General features: G+C 46.3%; 1 protein-coding gene across 1 annotated transcript in view; it reads right to left on the bottom strand.

Annotated features, from left to right (window-relative positions):
- PLEKHF2 (pleckstrin homology and FYVE domain containing 2) overlaps nucleotides 1–18240 on the bottom strand; it is a 44004-nt gene that overhangs the window by 22170 nt on the left and 3594 nt on the right. The window contains exons 3-4 of the mRNA XM_065054044.1: nucleotides 11917–16542; nucleotides 644–1881 (exon numbers count right to left, since the gene is read on the bottom strand). Of these exons, the coding sequence (XP_064910116.1) occupies nucleotides 15779–16528 (750 nt within the window). The 5' untranslated portion in view covers nucleotides 16529–16542 and the 3' untranslated portion in view covers nucleotides 644–1881; nucleotides 11917–15778. The remainder of the gene's footprint in view (nucleotides 1–643; nucleotides 1882–11916; nucleotides 16543–18240) is intronic.

Here is an 18240-nt window from a genome sequence, read left to right as displayed (position 1 = left end):
TTGAAAGTGGGTGGTGATGGTTTATCACACACTAATGCAGACTTAGATTCTTTCTCCAAGATGCAGTTAATTTCACATTCATTACACTTGGGCATCTCCCCTTTCCCAGGTGCAGGCCCCATCTAAATTCCAATTTTCAGCAGCACAGCATAGGGCTAGGGCTGGCCCTGTGCTGAGGGATGAGAAGGGAAATTTTATAGTCTGAAACACTACAGAAACCAAAAGCCTCATGCATTTACTACCACATTATCCTAATTTTCTGCTGTAAACTCTGGAGAAACATCACCCCTGGAACCTCTTCTGTAAGCCAAGTTGTTGCAGCAGAGAGCTTGCCTGGCCAAATGACTAATCCTTTAACTCTGCAGGTAACAACACAAAGCAATCCTGCACATCTCCAAGGGGCAGGCAGCATTTGCTCACCTTTGCAGCACCCTCCGTCCCCACCCTCCATCCTCCTACCCCTGGGGCTGTGCCCATGAGTAATTCCATGCTCACAGCCACATCACCCGCCACCCCCTTCTCCCCGTCACCCCAACCAGCAAAGGGTTGGTTGTGAGCAGCAGCTCCTGGCCCAAGGGTGGCCAGGCACTGGTATGCACCCCAAAATCATACATGATGAAGGGCTTAAAAACACTTGTCTCACCTTAGCAACAGGGTTCCCATTGGGGTGATGTAGGTTGCAGGAAGCCATGTCTAAGTAGCCAGCTGTCCACATGGCTACAAGAAGAGCTGAAAAGACCACATTCTTACTGTTTTCGAAAAGAAAAATCAGATCCCCAAAAAATTCTGTTTCAATCAGCATGTTTAAATGTTTTTTGAGCTGTCCAGAGGGAAAAGGGTTGCTTCAAGCAGGGGTTTTGGCTTTTGATATGAGCTGTGCTGGTGCTAGGCTCCACTCAGGGTACATGATGGGAAGCTGAAGGACAGGGAGAGCACGGAAAGGAGACACACTCATGCTTGGGCAGACCCTCGTGCACCCAGAGGAGCAGGCCCACAGCCAGCCCCCAAACACCAAACGGGGATGGGGGCTCGCGGGATCCAGCCCTCAGTCCTGATGGTGAGGGACCACATGCTGCACCCACGCACCTGCAGCTGGAGCAGAGACCAGCAGTGCTGGCAGGCAGGGACAGGGCAGGGAGCACATCAGCACCATCCCCAGAGGAGCACCAGACCCTCTGCTGCATTAGAACAGACAAGCAAAAGTGTTCCTTAGTGGAGCCACTCCAGCATCCCTCTCAGATACTGTATTGTATTAGGAAATTTTACTAATTTCTACGTTATAATTTTCTACAAAAGTATGAATTTGTTTCTCCTGCCTGGGCTAGAGACCAGCCCACCAAGAGAAATGTCCAGCAGGACAAGTGTCATCCTAGACCAGCTTGATCACATCTCAAATCCTGGGTCTTTTTGTTGTTTTGGGTTGTTTGTTTTGTTGGTGTTTTTTTTGAAGCGGTGAAGCAGGGTGGGGGTGGGGGGCTGTGTTTGGGTTTTGTTGTTGTTGTTGTTTTTTACCCATTTTACCTTTTTTTTTTTCCAATCTAATTTATTAATATCTTACCTTCCTCTTTCTTATGTCACTTCCAGACCATTCTCTCCCTTTTTTTTCCCTTTGCAGCCCCTTTACTGGTTGTCCTCCCCTCCCTTTTTGCAGCATTGCAGGGAAAACCATCACCCCTGAATGTGGCTATGGGTACTCAGCAGTGCAGATGATGGCCTCATGTGCCCCCTCTGCAACTCTCACCTCGCAGGCTCAGCAGCTGTATTTCAGGCTCATGGCTCTTACCCATCTGCATCCAAGTGGGCAACAATTGAAGAAACTTTCTTGACCTTGGCAGGAGCCCATGTGGTGTTACCAGCAGTGGTCACATCACCAGTGGCCACCTGAAAGGGAAAGGCTGGGTTTACCCAGGCCAGCCCTAGCCCTCCCCTGAAAGAGTTTCAGCTGCTAAAGAAAGATGCTGCTAAATTGTCAAGCAAGAAGAGGGGACTGGCTCGCATAAAAGGTTTGTACTTTTAGGCCATTACACTAGTTGCCACAGAGGCCAGGGGCAAGGGGGTGACCTAGGGAGAACTATAGGCAAGGAGAGCGGAGATGCACCCCAGACGGCAGAATCAGGCTTTGGAAAGGGCTTCAAAACCATCACCTACACCGTGGCTTAACCAGGAAAGATACTAAAGCTGCCAAACGAAAGAGAAGACAGAAGCAGGGTTGCACCTTGCACAGAGTTGCCACCTCTCAAGAATTCAAAGATCACAACTCAGTGCTTAAAAAGCCAGAATTCACATATAATACATTTGGAGTCTTTATTTCTCCTTCAGATTGGGAGCCTTTAGGGTTCTGTTTCAGTTTTCCTCCCAAACCACTTACTGCATAGTGAAACCTGACATTTTGATGTACTTCATATTACTCCAAGGAGGAAGAGCTTTAGAAAAACACCAAATATTAGCATATCTAGAGGCAACAGCACCACTTTCATGGCCCTGTGCAGCCAGTTGCGATGCTAATAGTCAGCAAGAGGGTTCCTCCACTGCCGGCTGCCAGAGCAAATTAACCGTCCTGACTTCCCTGCTGAAGGAACTCTGCAGTGTTATCAACACTAAGGAAACAATAGCAAAATGTGAGAGGGGCAGAATCTGGTTGGGAAGGAAATTAACGATCAGCTGCATCACTCGGTCCCCACTGCTTTGTGGAAAGCATCACTGAAGCAGGGCACTGCCTTCGTGCCAGGTAACGTTGCAGCATCATCCTGCCCGCCGGCAGGCAGGCACCAGCCTTGCTTTGCACAAGGAAAACAGCATCGTATTGCTACCCAAAAATGAATGCACAGTGCTGCCAGGGGGGTCCATATGCACGGCCTCCAGCCAAACTCTTGCCTTCTCCAAGGGCTCTTCACAGTCTTGGGTTTCTCATCCTGTTTGTGTTTCGAAACCTAGAGGTATGGTTTTAACCAGGTCTTCTGCGTAAATCAGCCCTGTTCTCTTACACTGCATACACACATGCCTAAACAGCTTTTTAATCTGCTCACGATATTTTAACATAATTTGATAAGGAAAAGAAAAAAATAAAAGCCTTGAAGCCTACAGAAGTCTTGCAAAGACAGAGATAGCGAATAAAGATCTTCCTGTCACCCTTGTGGCAGGACAAGCTGATAAATGAAGCCAGCTGGCAGCAGGCACCATGGAGTCCCACAGCAGAGCATGCCCCCAGGAATGCATCTCTCCTGGCTCACACAGCTACCTGTTTACAGCACTTCTGTAAAAATCTTGCAATGGACAGTTACAGCATTTCAGAAACACATGCAACATCTATCTCACCCTACATGGCAACAGCTTCACCTTGCAAACAGCAGCTCTGGCACCACATGTCAGCTACATGGGTACCAGTGGGGCTGAAAGGTTCAGTGGAGAAGGGCCCCGGAGGATATGGTGACTCCGCACAATAATCAGCAGATGCCCTTTGCACCACAGAAAGCACAGCATAAGCGAGGTTATGGCAACGAGCAGTTTTCTCTGTGTGCAGCACGGTCTCCCTGTGATGTTGGCTGCATCTAGGTGTCTACTCAGTTTGAATCATGAGTCTCCTGTCTGATTTCCCTCCATGATAAGGCTTTTAATAACTAACAGCACATACAACAAAGTAAATATTCAACCAGCTCAGAGCTAGATTGCAGATCAAACATCTTCAAATCTTTCTTCTTTCCCTTTTAAACACAAAAACCCACACACGCAGCCTGCAGGGGAGAAGATTGCTCGCCTAGCACTTCCCTCAGCTCATCAGATAAATAAGCAACTACGTTTTGTACTTTACAAAGAAAACAGGCGAGGCAGCTGCTCCACTGCATACCATGGTGATGTGATGGTGAAGAGCCAGATGCCTGCCACAGTCTGGCTCCTCTCCTGACCTTGCTCTTTAGCTCTGTCCTCCAAGCCAGCACACTGGTGTGACAGCACAGGCTGCCCCAGCTGCCTCTGGGCAGGAAGGGTGGCAGCTGCCATCTCCTGTGTCCTTCCCCACCGAGTAGGAAGGCCACATTCAGACTGAGACTAAAGCAAAACTCTATAGACTGACCATGGCTACAAAGCATTGGCTCGAAACAGAGGGAAGAAAAAGGGAGCAGGAGCCACGCCTTCTTTCCTGGTTCTGGATCCTGCAAAAGCAGATGCCAGCCCCATGGCAGGATGTCCCCAGGAGGACCAGCCAGAAGTTGATGTCCTCCTAGTTCTGTAAACCATCAGGGCTTGCCAGGAGCATCTTCTGCAGGGCAAGGCAGTGGCTCTTGGTAAGAGGGATAAACTCTCCATCCCCCCTTGCTGGGCTCATTTCACCTAAGGTGGGATGTGGTCCCTGTGTAAAACATCCACATGGGAAATGGCAGAGAGGGTTTGTGTCCAGTCTCAGCCAGACATTCAAGAAGTCACAACTCCATCCATGTCCCCATCTGAGGAAAAAGAAAACAAAACAACACAACAGCACACTCTGCAAACCACTTTGGAACTGCTAGAAAATTGCTTTATAGTCCCTCTCACCCAGGTCAGAAAAGTTCTATTTATAAGAGCTATCAGACTGGACCTGTGAATGGCATGTGTTTGGGGCTGAGCAGTGGCACCAGATTTAGAGAAGTGCTTTGTTGGAAGCAGCAAGTCTAAGATGGGAACAAAGACTTAAAGCTTTTCATCTGTGAAGAGTTAAAACTTGAGACAGGAAAAACCTAAAATTAACCCTGCACTGCTAAAGCACAGCCCAGAGAGTGTTAGTGAGGGCTGTGACTGTCGCTCTACCTCTCATTCTGGTGGGGTAACAGAGCCGGGTCTCACTAACAGCTCGGTATTTAATCTGGTAGCACCAGACACTGAACAATTTCCCCACAGGGCAGGTAAAAACTGACAGTCACTTACCCCCGAGCATTCTTTCATGGTGGGAGTTCATACTCATGAGTTTCAAGTAAATTGTGCGCCTCTGTTCACGTTAGTTGTACGGCTACATATGCTGCTGGGTCACAAGGATAAGGATTCCCTTAAAGGGTTTTGACTGTTATTTCTATTAAGAATTGTGTGGCGAAACCAACTCACGGCACCTAAAAATTCAAGTTTTCCTCCTTTCCCTCAGCTTACAGGCAAACAGCAGAAACTGGCTGTCCTTCCCTTCCCTTCTGTGCCTCTCCTGCTTTCCACTGCAGCATGCTAGGGTGAAAGCAGGCAATTTTCTTCCACAGGTGCTCCTCTATGAACACCTTGGGACCCAGCCTGCGTTCCCACACCAGATGCAAACATCTCCTTGTCTGCATTTGCTCCTTGGGTTAAAAGAGTTGCCCTCTCTCACAGCTGCAAGGAGTTTCATGCCATCGCCTCAGCGGAGTGCATCGAAGCAGAGTCATCGCACAGCCCCCGCCGCAGCACGAGGGGAGGACAGAAAGTGGCTGTACACCAGACACCAGGGAGCTCCTGCTTCACAGCTCCCAACTGCAGCAGCTCCTGCAGCCCCCCCACCCCATCCTAGGACAAGCTGCCTTGGAAATCTGTTAAACCAGGCTCAAGTTCTTGACAGTGCCAAGCTAATGCGGGGGGGACTGCAGCATGTGCACGGGGAAAGGGAGGATCAATGGCATCTTTCATCAGATGAACAAATCTGGGTAAAGCACAGGACTTGAAGATTTGGGGGAGGGTTTCCAAAGGCACTGAAGAGCTTGGCTGAAGGCTGCATCACACACTGAGCTGTGAACCAGCCCCCGCTCGACCCCAGTCACATCCCTGGGAATGGCCCATGCTCAGCCCAGGGACACGGCTGCTGCGAGCAGGTGGCTGAACTGGGCAGATGTCATCTGGGGGCAGGCGGGCTCTGACGCAGCTGGGATTTAGACCATTTAGAGCTTTACAGAGCATAAACTGCACCTTACATGCTCCTGCTGTAAAAGCCCTGATGGCTGCTAGCAGCCAGTGCAGCAAGGACGGGGCAGAGCAGGCACAGCCCAGCCTGCGAAATCCTCTCTTTGCCCCCATGGCCTCTGCAACTCTCAGCACAAACAGTTACGCAGATCACAAGAGAAAAATCCAATCTGAAGCATTTCTTTATTTAAACTTGGTTCAGCTACCCCCACGCCAGGGGTCTAGAGAAACGTGCATGTAATTCTGTTTTGCCATCATGCATAGAGAGAACACCAGTTGCTCAGTCATCAAGAGGAGTTTGCTTTAAACTGTACATACACTGCACTCTCCCCACATCCCAATATCCCTGAAACGCAGCTCTTAACATCCAGATAGCACCACCATATGGGTCAAGCACCCTGTACAGTGGAGGACTAACTCAAAGAGGAGCTTGGTGCAAATTTCCTGGAGCCACAGCAGTGCTGAGGGTACTCCCAGTGCACAAACACCATACAAGGCAGGATGGATTTGCATTTGGATCCACAGCACTGTCATATTCCCACCCCAAGATAGCTGAGGGTATTGATTCTGTGAGAAACAGGAGGTTGGGCCTTGTCACCAGGTCACTGTGGTAAGCTAGAGAACACAGCACACGGCTAAGAAAGGGAGCCAGGAGGAAAGGAACACACTGACAGCTCTGGGCTTCTCTTGCACTGCCCTGAACCAGTTGTTTCTCTGTGACTCATCCCTACTTCTCCTTTATCTGCCCTTTTTTCTTCCAAACTTGTTAGAGAAGGCAGGTCTAGGCATTTATATGAGGTGAAGCAACAGAGGAGCCCTTATCTCAGCAGGGATGCCGGGCTGTTTCGGGGTGTTGCCCCGCAGGGGCGTTGCAGCCGAGCAGGAGCGGCACCGCTCCCCGCTCCCCAGCCGCCTGCCCGCAGCTGGGCGACGCCTGCCCTGACACACGCTTCTGCTCCAGGGCAGACAAGATGGCAAATGCCTATCCTGATTTGCTCCACGGTTCCTTGCTTCAAGTTCCACATCTTTCCCCAGCTTCTGGATGGAAGCGCAGCAGCGTTGTAAGCCATGCCAGGAGGGTTATGGTTACCACAACAAGCAGAATACTCCTCTGCCGCATTAAACTGCTTTGGGCATTAAGGATAGACACATGCAGGTGAGGAAAGTCTTCTTCCCACTACCATAAGCTGTCATGGTACCAACACCCACAGACGTGCTATTTTAGTCACAGGCAGACCCACAAGTGGGGCATGATGCACCGTGGGCCATGTGTCATCTGAGACACAACCACCCCAAACGTGGCAGGCTATGCCAAGATGTTTGACAAGCAAACTCCAGCCTGGAGCAAACCAAATCATCACACTATGCTGGCGAGGCCATATTGAACCAACGTCAGCACTTCTGCTAGAAAAGAGTATTTAAGAGGTTGGATAATAATTTTCCCACCCAGAAAGAAATATGGTATGGGTGAAAATGCCTGGCAGAGCAAGGGATGGTAACAGGGTAGGAGAAACATCCTTGTGTGAAAAACCTGGGTACAAATAAAGAAAATACCAGCAACTTCTAGAATCTCTCCCTCCACCTTTCCAAACCCATGAAGTTACAAGATTCCTTTCTCTTTTTTGGGGAGAAAGGGAGAAACACAAAACACAGGCAGGACAAACAAAACTGAAATAAAGAATCAAGGTACCAAAAGTTTATAAATGCAAAGCAGCACCTTTATGATCCACCTTACATGAAGCAGATATATGCCCTTCCAGCAAAGGCAGCTAACAGTACCTCCAGCAGGTTAAGGGAGCTGCCCCTGCCCCTCTGCTCAGCACTGGTGAGGCTGCACCTGCACTACTGCGTTCAGTTCCGGGCTTCCCAGTACAGGAGAGACATGGACACACTGGGGAGTCCAATAAAGGGCAACGAAGATGATTAAGAGACTGAAGCACTCTCCTGTGGGAAGAGGCTGACTGAGCTGGGACTGTCCAGCCCGGAGAAGAGAAACCTCAAGGGGAACCTCATCAATGTGTGTAAATACCTAAAGGGCAGATGCAAAGAAGACAGAGCCAGGCCCCCTTCAGTGGTGCCCAGTGACAGAACCAGAGGTGAAGAGCACATACTGAAACACAGGAGGTTACCTCTGAACATCAGGAAACACTTTTTCACTGTGAGGGTGACCAAGCATTGGCACAGGTTGTCCAGGGAGGCTGTGGAGTCTCCATCCATCAAAAACCTCCTGGATATGGTCCTGGGCAACCAGCTCTAGGTGCCTCTGCTTGAACAGGGGTTTGGACCAGGTGACCTCCAGAGGTCCTGCCAGCCTCAGCCATTCTGTGACTTCACATAGGAGGCAAACAGGCACTGTCCTCCTCTTCATTTATACAAATTCAGCAAGACAAAGAGAGCAGCTCATGGATTTTTCTACAGCCAAGGAGTCAGGTCAGTCCCAGCCTTGTGTCACTGGTCCAACAGCCCACAGGACAGAGAAGCAGAAGGGACCTGTGTGGTTGGCCCCGTTCACAGTATCACAGTATGTTTGGGATTAGAAGGGACCTCAAAAGATAATCTAGTCCAATCCCCCTGCTGGAGCAGGAACGCCTAGGTGAGGTCACACAGGAACATGTCCAGGCGGGTTTTGAATGTCTCCAGAGAAGGAGACTCCACAACCTCCCTGGGCAGCCTGTTCCAGTGTTCTGTCACCCTCACTGAGAAGAAGTTTTTTCTCAAATTTAAGCGGAACCTCTTGTGTTCCAGCTTGATCCCATTACCCCTTGTCCTATCATTGTTTGCCACCGAGAAGAGCCTGGCTCCATCCTCATGGCACTCACCCTTTATATATTTATAAACATTAATGAGGTCCCCCCTTAGTCTCCTCTTCTCCAAACTAAAGAGACCCAGCTCCTTCAGCCTTTCTTCATAAGGGAGGTGCTCCACTCCCTTAATCATCTTCGTTGCCCTACGCTGGACTCTCTCCAGCAGTTCCCTGTCCTTCTGGAACTGAGGGGCCCAGAACTGGACACAATATTCCAGATGTGGTTGGTTTCTTGCTACTGCAAGCAATCACATCATATGCACTTGAGGGACCGATGCCCTCCCTTTTATCCCTGCTTAGGTTGTCACTGCGTGCTGAGATTAATAGCATCAGCTACAAAACCGGCATGGTCAGAAGCTGGCCTCGGGCACCAGTCACCTGTACACAGGCACTGACATTTGCACAAGCGGGAGGACAACGACATGCACCTCTGACACTGTTCTGACACAACCGAAACAGCCTCTGAACACAGGTACTGCCAAAGAGCACTGGATCCAAGGCTGAAACTGCAGATAAAGCTTCTCAGGCAGCAGCTTCAGTGCCAAGTATTCATTGTGAGCCCCACCTACCCGACCACAGCCAGGCGACGCACATGAGATGTGCTGACACTTGCCCCTAGGAGCAAATCCAGCCTCTGTACTCGCTCCACCAACCGACTGCAAACTTCACCCAAACCCATCCATAGCCCGTGGTGATCCTCCCTGCACCCCTCACCAGCTCCAAGCCACCTGGCCCACTCAGGTGGGGTTTGCAGAGGCACAGCCAGGCAGCAAAAGAGCTCACAGCATTTTTGAAGAGCTGCTGTAAAGCAGCCAACAGCGCTGGACACCCCGTTCCAGGGCAGACAGCCACAGAGCATTTCAGACGAGGCACGGTTCCTCCCCATGTGTGGTTACCTGTCTCCAAAACTACACCAAAGAAGCCTGTGGCATTTGCAGCCTTTAAGGATCACTCATTGCACTTTTTGGCATTAATTTGTACATACTGACCAGCGACAGCAGTTAACTGTTTTTCCTGCTCAAATTGTTCCTGTCCATTGGAACAAAGGGTGACAGGGACCATGAGAGCAATTGTCCTCATCTGCTGCTCAAGACCTGCTGCCATCACCTGGGAGACTGAAGCCACCAGCTTCCACTACACAGCACATGGGGGCTGCTTTGTTCTAGGCATGACTAGAACCGCACTGTGCTTGTCTGCATCAGGTTAAATATTTCCTGCAACAAGTAAAATGGGTTTATTCACAAAAAAAAGAGGTTCTCCTCAGATTTACCACATTTAGCTTCCATTAAGGGAGATAACAAACTCTTTTTATTATGTGGACTGCAAACACTAAGAAGCAAGCACTCCAACGGGAGGTAACTTTGTCTGCTTCCAGAGATCTCATATGAGGGGACATGCATCCATCACTAAAAGCCAAAAGATAATGGGCTTTTTCAGAATGGGCTTTTTCATGCATTCCTTCTCCTGTACACTGCTGTTTCAGTGCTGTTAAAAACATTACACAACTCTCTTGTTTAAAAGCCAGATTGGTCCTTCCAACCTTTAAGACTCCTCTACTCAAAACAAGTTATACATAATACAGGTCAGGTCAGATACACACAATGAGTAACACTATTACAGGCCTATTGCAGACTTCTTTTTTCTTTTAAATAGTACATTTAGCTTTAGAAGAAAAGCCTCAGAGCACGCTACAGGCCCTCTATGGCCCATTCTCACTGAAGCTGGTTCCCTTTCCTTCTGCATCTGGCAGCAAGCTCCACAGCACTTTGCATGCTCACAACAGACTTAGGCACCAGGTCTTTCCTTCCATACAACGTTAATTTACTAGCATGTTCATTTTCTCAGTGTAGCAATTAGCTCTGTTGTCTTCCTTATTCCCGGCACACACGTACACATCCCACAGCCCATCACAACACGGGAACAATGCTCTCATCATCCCTGTCAGACAGGAGAGGCAGGCTCAGCCTTTGGTTATTCATCTTATCTTGCATAGTAATTCCCTGATAAGGCAAGTATAAAGCAAACCAGGAAGGGAAGCAAGGAAATTACCTATATACATACATATATATATATATATATATATACACATATACATATAAGCAGGGGTGCCAGCTCATTTTGAAGCAATTAGTTCTGGAGACACAGCAGAGACCAGGATGGGGCAAACAGGTACCAGAAGGAAGTGACTGCTATTTCAAACAGGTGCCCTTCCTTCGCTGCTAAGACAGCTTTCTTGGAGGCTGCTGATGTTACAAAAACCTGTTACATGCTCAGAGGTTAAAAATGCTCAACAACAGCATCAGGGTCTGTAAAAAGCATCCAGCAAAGCCCTAACTCATACTACAATGCAGACTATGATTAAATTTGCATACAGGCAGCACCTTTTGGAGAGAAAATTTAAGTGGCAAGTCTAGCCAGAAGCTAAAATGAATTGCTAACAAGCCACTCACACCTGTAACAGAGCTGACCACATCTCCTTTTCATCAGCAAAAAAAGACTACCTAAGAAAGGTCAACAGATGCTCTTGAACATCTGACTGCTGAAAGATTTAAGGCCTTGAACTCATTAACATTACGTCTCAGAACATCTGAATTAAATGAGCTCTTGCTTTCTGACTGAATACCGTTTAGGCTCGGGGAATCATCTGTAAAAGGATTTCTAAAGAAGGTTTCTTTTAGATGTGCTCTTACTATTTAATCCAGTTACCCTCTGTGTAACTGAGCATGACCCACAATAGGGGGGGGGGGGGGGAAATCAGGTCTCTTTGCATCACCTTAGGTTTGTGCTGCTGCTATCTGGTAGCACCTATGCTTGCAGAAAATAACCTGAGACAGAGTTGCTTAAAGTACTAGATACAAGCATCTGCAAGTTTGATAAACGTAAAACTTAATCCAAATGGAAAGATTATTCCACTGAGGCAGGCCAAACAACAGTTAGAGGCACTAAGTGACCCAGAAATGACTCCTGCACCTTGGCAGATTATTTCACTGTCAATTCAGTCAATTTACATTGTTAGTTTTTACCCTGTGTCCAAGTGCAGTTGTGGTGTTGTGATTTTTACGCTGGGCACAGGTAGGATTTTACAAACAATTAAAAAAAATAATATAGAAAACAACTGAACCTCCAGTCTGAAGATCAAAATTCAGACTTCTTATTCCTGATGGAGCCTAAGAACACTTCCAGATAGCTGCGGCAGAGCAGGGCAGCCCGTCACCGCGCAGCAGACCCACCGTGGCTGTGCTGCGCTCCCCAGCAGCTCCAGACTCACTCACGAGGGAACAGAGCAGAGATTCTTCGCGGCGAGCGCGCCGATGAGTCACAGGAGCCAGCGCTGGCAAAGGACCGGCTGCAGGCACAAACAAGTAGCTCAGATTTCATCAAACGAAAGGCAGTAAACAGCCAAGAGACTTTCTAATACATACAACAATAATTTGCTACTGAGGAAAAAAAAAACAATAAATCAGTACTCTAACTCTATTCCAGTTGTATCGTTAACAAAACCAGACATTCTTCTAAATTACAGGAAAAACACAAAAATCACAATAACGCGATTCATAATCTGCATCCGCTTAAACATTAACCAGCAGCGATGATAACCACCGTTTCATTTGCATTAAGAGATTAGCTCAAGTGTATTCCCCAGGGGGAAAGCCCCACATAAATACAAGGTTTCTGCATGTCAGTTTCATAACCTGACTATTAGAAAAGAGACTGCAAAAGCCCAGCTGCAAACTCAGTGCTCATTGATCCACTCGCCTCTTTTTTTTTAACTTGATTTCAAACTCAGTTACAGCACTTGACCCTCACGTATTACTCATTAGCTACAGGAAGTTCAGCTGCAACAAACCTGAAGGGAAAACAGTCAAATTTATCTTAAGATAACAGCAGTTAGGGTGTAGAGGCTAGAATTAGTAGGTTTCAATTAAAACCTTCAGAAGAGTGACTCTTTCCTTTCCTTTCATATTTCCAGTGAACAAACCATGAAGTATTGGCAAAGAGTGTGCAAAATGTGAACTCTGCTAAAGCAAATAAACACTTCATTTTTTCAAAATAGCATCTTCTACAAGGCAGAAGCTGACAGCAGAGCCTTGCAAGAGAGATGCTGCAGGCACGGCTGTTGCTTTCCTTCCCTGGGATTTCAAAAGCTCATCAAAAAAGAGCAGGTGAAGACTACCACCAACCAAAAAACTGCATAAAATATACAGAGAGTGACCGTATTTAATCACCATTTTAAGACCTTAAGAGTGCAGAAGCTCCAGGAAAGCACCAAGTTCCTCCTCAGTTTGACACCATGAGCAGTCTCATCGCCAGCGGTGCTATGATGGGGCGCAGAGCTGAGCCAGCACCCCCGGACCCAGGGGTCCCTCCAGCCTCTTCCAGGGGCTCACCTGCCACTGCTCCAACGAAAGGCAACTTTGCCAGCCTGCTGCTTGTCACGCTTGAAGTCCCAGAGTTAAAAAAATAAATAAAACACATAGGCTTAAAGCTACACCATATATTTGTAAATAAAATAATTTGACAGAACAAGATTACAAAGTAAGAAACGAGCCCTTTCTAAGTACAAGATAAGTCGATGTTGAGTCCATTTTGTAAAGTTTTAAACACTGAGGGATAGGAGTATTACCATAAAACATTTTTTTTTCCCCTAATGTTTTCTCAGAAAGGTTGGACCATATACATCAATTTCAGATGAAAAATCTCCCCCTGCACACATTGGTTTGGTTACAGCTTCAGGGATCAGTGCAGCACAGTGCAAGTTTCATTCATAGATTAAAAGATATCTGAAGTAGGTACAAGAACATTCTGCAAAATCTAGGATGTGATCTAACTCTCAGCAACCCCTTTCCCACCCCTTAAAAAGGGCTGAAAAGTAAGCAGGATGTTTAGAAACACAGAGAAAAGCACACAAGGAGATGGACTCTCTAACAAGACAAGTTAATATTTGACAGCTTGAGGAAGAAGAAACAATCACATCAGAAAGAAAATGCTTATCAATCATTAGAAGGTACATACAGGGGAGGTCTGTACTTTGATTTGGTAGAAAAATTGAAGCTGACAAGTCTCCATTCCTGAAACATAAATATTGAGTAAGAGAGGTACAAAAAGTAAGCACTATTAACTGAAAGCGCCTTCTCAGAATCGTCTCTTTTCCCCTGCTGCATCATTCTCTAATCTTTCAATAAGTATATGCAACCACTTATTTCAGCCAGTCTTTGAGTATATACAACTGTTTATTGCTATCTGGCAATTTTACAGAATCTTCCTGGTCCCTCGTCTCCATCAGAAAGTGTTGTCCCCTCTTTATATCAAAGTAGATCAAATACTCTTCAGTGCTTTTTGAAAAAAAAAAACGCTTATTTTTAGAAACTGCCCAAGCTAAAAATATGGATGCAATGTTCACCTGAAGCAATGTATTGCAGACTGTCAATGCAGAGTGCCTCCCTAAAGATGCTAAGTGCATCTTTAGCTACCAGAAATCTCACAGAGGGCTACGGCTTCGAAGTGCTCTGCTAATTTTTATTAAAAAAATATGACTGACATTTACAGCATACAGAATGGGAGACTAGTGCAATATGCAGCATTGATTGTTTATTCAATAAATATTTAACCCAATTATTGCCAACCAAGGCAAACAGTGCAGAAATTGTCACTTAAAGAGATACAAAAGTTTAATAACATTTTTTTCTATAAAGTCAGTTGCTACTATATTCATACAACTATTTCAAAAAGGTTTTTCTGCTTCAAAATTGACGCTACCATTATAAAAATATAGAAACATAGAATTTGGGGGTTTAACATGTCTTTGCAAGTCTAACTTTTACATTTATATAGGAACATGACATTTCTGTATTCAAGAACTTATTAAAAGTAAAAATGAGTGCTACAGTAGAGACATTTTCTGCACTGACGATTTCATTATAGTTCTTAAATACATATTTCTTGGTCCTGGATATACGTTTAGAATGAAGTAACTTGCATCTCACATTTATCCTGAGGTCAGCTGTGTAAAAAGGAAAGCCAATTCTATACAGATACTTGCAGGCTTTTTGTTCAAAACATGAGGTTATTTTTAAACAAGCCAATACAACCCTAGGGGAAGGAAAAAAGGAGGAAAAAAACCCACCACCAATGTTTTAAGAAGCAATCTAGTGTCATTTTGAAGATTTTTTTTTTTTCCAAATATACATTGGGTGTAACGTCCAAATGCTACATCACCCAACTAAAATTTCGGTGTGCATTTGCCAAATTTTAAACTTAGAAACCATTCTGAAAACACATAAATCCCCGCGAAGAGTCACCTTAAGCTTCTCATCCCAAGATCCCGACCCTCAGGCAGCTCCTGCGAGGAGATCCCCACCGAAGTCTCTGGGAATCTGCAGAGCCTTCGGGTCTCCGTCACTCACCACGGGGCCCGGTTGTGACCTTGTCAAAGCTCCACTTTGAACACAGCAGTTATTTTCAATAGCACCAACAATCTCTCCAACACCAGCACAGGCAAATACAGATGACATAGGTTTGTTTCTTCCTGAACGAGCACAATTGGTACAAGGCACCGCTTGGCATAGGAAGTCATAAATAAGAGCAAAACAAGATAATTTCGAAGTTTTGTGACATTTAAGTTTGCAAGTTATGCCACATTTGAACTCATTAGATACCATGGTTAAAAAATAGATGGTCTAAGAGATTAACCAAAACATCACTGTTTCATACATGCTTACCAGTTTTTCCTCCCCATATCTGAAAAAAAACACATAACGTATCAGTATGTAACATTAGGAAGTACGGGTTCTTAAATTAAAGTACATATTACTCGCCAATCTTCCACAAAAGTATAACCTAGACAAAACTCAAGTATGAGAAGTCGGAAAATATTCTGATAACATTTGCAATAGTCTATCCCTGCAGAGGAGTGAAAAAAACTATTGTCTAGAGAATTCATAGATTGAGGCACATTGCAATTGAAGATATTCAGGCATATTTTATGGCTAGAACAGGATTTTTCTGAGGAACCACGCTACAGACTTCCCCAAAAGCAGCTCCATATGGTTTGAATCGCAAATTGCAACACGTGGGAAAAAAAACGTTTGGTCCTTAATCGCTACTGTCTTCGTCGTCATCATCATCGGATACATCATTTAAAGATGATTTAGGTGACTGGCTGTAGGAGTCTGATCTCGTGGACTGACAAGCAGTCATCTCCCCAGTAGAAAGAAGATCGTAGCAGAAGTCGCAAATTCGCACAGGCTTGGAAGACTGGCTCGGGAGGAGGAACCTCTTTTCGGAGCAGGGCCCGCACACGACAAAGCCGCACTTGCGACAGTGGTGACGGCGGTTGACGGGCGTGAATTTTGCTTTCTGACAGCGCATGCACACAGTGGCCTCCGAGTCTGGAACCCAGACAGCTGCATGTTCGTTGCTCGGAGTCTTCCCGCTTTTGGAAAGCAAATCAGAAACACACTTATTGATGTGGTTCATCCACTCAGACTTCTCTGTAGCGGTGGCAGCGTACACTGCAAAAGACTTTGTTGGCGTCTTGATAAGCCACCCGTTCCGTAAGTCTCCCTCATCCTGGATGGAATCAATAGTGACATTTTCCAATGGGATTATGTGCTGCTTATTGTATTTCTTCTTCTGGATGACAATGTTGCCATAAACAAGAATGTCATTGAACAAGAAGAACTGCCTCGCTTTGGGCTTCTTCCTACACAGCTTTGTCAGTACTCCCTCTCCGATCAGAACACGGCCAGGAATAGTCAAAGGTTGACCAGCTGCTCCAAAGCAGTTTTCCACTATACTTATTCTTCTAGTATTTGCCTCGCTGTTTGCCAAGCGATCCACCATCTTTCACAAGTATCCTAAAATTAGGAACACCAAGAATAAGAAAAGTTTGTTGTTAAAACAGGACTGATTGAACAGCAGCCTTCCCCAAAGGAAGGCACCAACCCCACATTTCTTAAAATATCTAACAGAACCTGCTGGCTCAGAGGCACCGACTTAGGCTAGATTTAAATAAGTATTAACACCTAAGAATTTTTAGCAACCCATTAGTATTTTTTCAAAAGCAAAAATGTTCCCTCCAGCTGACAGCTATCTTGATCACACAGGCAGCACCCACAGCTCCGCTCATGAGAGCCTCTGGCAACAGACTCAGAGGCTTCCCCTCTGGTAAGGTTACTGCGTCCTGGTTTAACGCTCACATCTCTCTGAAGATCCTCCTGCACCTACTCTCTGGATGGTAAAAGAAAGGATCCATTGTTCCAAATTCTGACATTGATGGAAACGACTACTTAACTGAGCAGACTGGAGACCCATGTTAGTGTTAACAGAATAAAAATTATGCAATTGATGTTCGCATAGGAAACCATCTCTAAGCTCAGGATTCTCTTTTTTCAGTACGTAAACCTTAAATCATGGGCTAAAACCATGAATCTACCTACTAGAAACATTTTGTACAGGCCACAGCTTGCACCCCCCACCACCTGCTTCCATGGCAAACTCTTGAGCCAGGAGCAGCGAGTGAGTCACGGCTGGTGGCTCATCCCCTGCTTGCTGTCATCTTCTTTTTGCAGGGCCACCCCGGTCCATCCTTCCTCATCTACTCGAACCACACCTGCGTCCATCACTATCAGGCGATGTGCACAGGCAGACGAGCAGAGGACAAGTCACACGGCTCTCACCTGCTCCCGAGAGACACCAAGTGACCTGCACCAGCTGAAAGTTCAGGCACAAAGGCTTCGTATTGCAGGAGGTGCTAATTAACCACAAAGTACATGTTCCAGCTATGGATTAAAACCACCCCTTGTCCTTCCCCAAGCAGCAAATAAGATTCTCTTGTAAGGGTGAGATTCCTGAGGCATCCAACAGGGAACTGAAAATAAGAAGTTAATACAGTGATGCATACCTCAGCAAACCACTTTTTAGCCCACGTTTTACCCCAGGGTAGAAGTGAGGCAAAGGAAACTCCTGCCTGTCTGATCCAGATCTGCTCCCCCCAAGCTCCCCCTGACTACGACCACAAAAGTGTTAGACAGAGCAGTGAGACAGCTGGCAGAGGCAGGAACTACAGACAGACCTGGCTATGGCCCACATCTCCTGGGCTTTCTCTTCCAGCTACTGCAGGTGCTCCTGACACCCTCTGGTAGAAACCACTGCTTTGAACAGGTCTGAAGCAGAGCCGAGTAACAAATGCTCCAGCACCAAGTACCTGTGCTTCCCACCACGATACCAGTTTGGGAAGTCCTCTGTGTTCACCTACCTTTTCTTTTAAATCTACACTGCCTGCCATCAATACAGCATCAGCCTATAACCAAGACAACACTGGGCTGGTGGTGGCAGAGAAATCGCTCATCAGGCCTCATCTACATAAGCATTTACCCATGACTACACAAATCCTCATGCCCAATGTTAAGTGTGATTTAAAAAAATAACCTATAAGTTACTGCTCTGAGAATTTAATTAGTTCCACACTAAAGTAGTCTGACAAGTTGGCTTTCTCAGATATAACTAAACTGACCTTTAAGCTCTGCACATGCATCATCTTACATAAAAGTCTG

Source organism: Columba livia, chromosome 2 (genome assembly GCF_036013475.1).
Source record: "Columba livia isolate bColLiv1 breed racing homer chromosome 2, bColLiv1.pat.W.v2, whole genome shotgun sequence".
Taxonomy (NCBI): Eukaryota; Metazoa; Chordata; class Aves; order Columbiformes; family Columbidae; genus Columba; species Columba livia.
The sequence above is the reverse complement of the archived record's forward strand: the minus strand, read 5'-3'. Positions and strand labels throughout refer to the sequence as shown.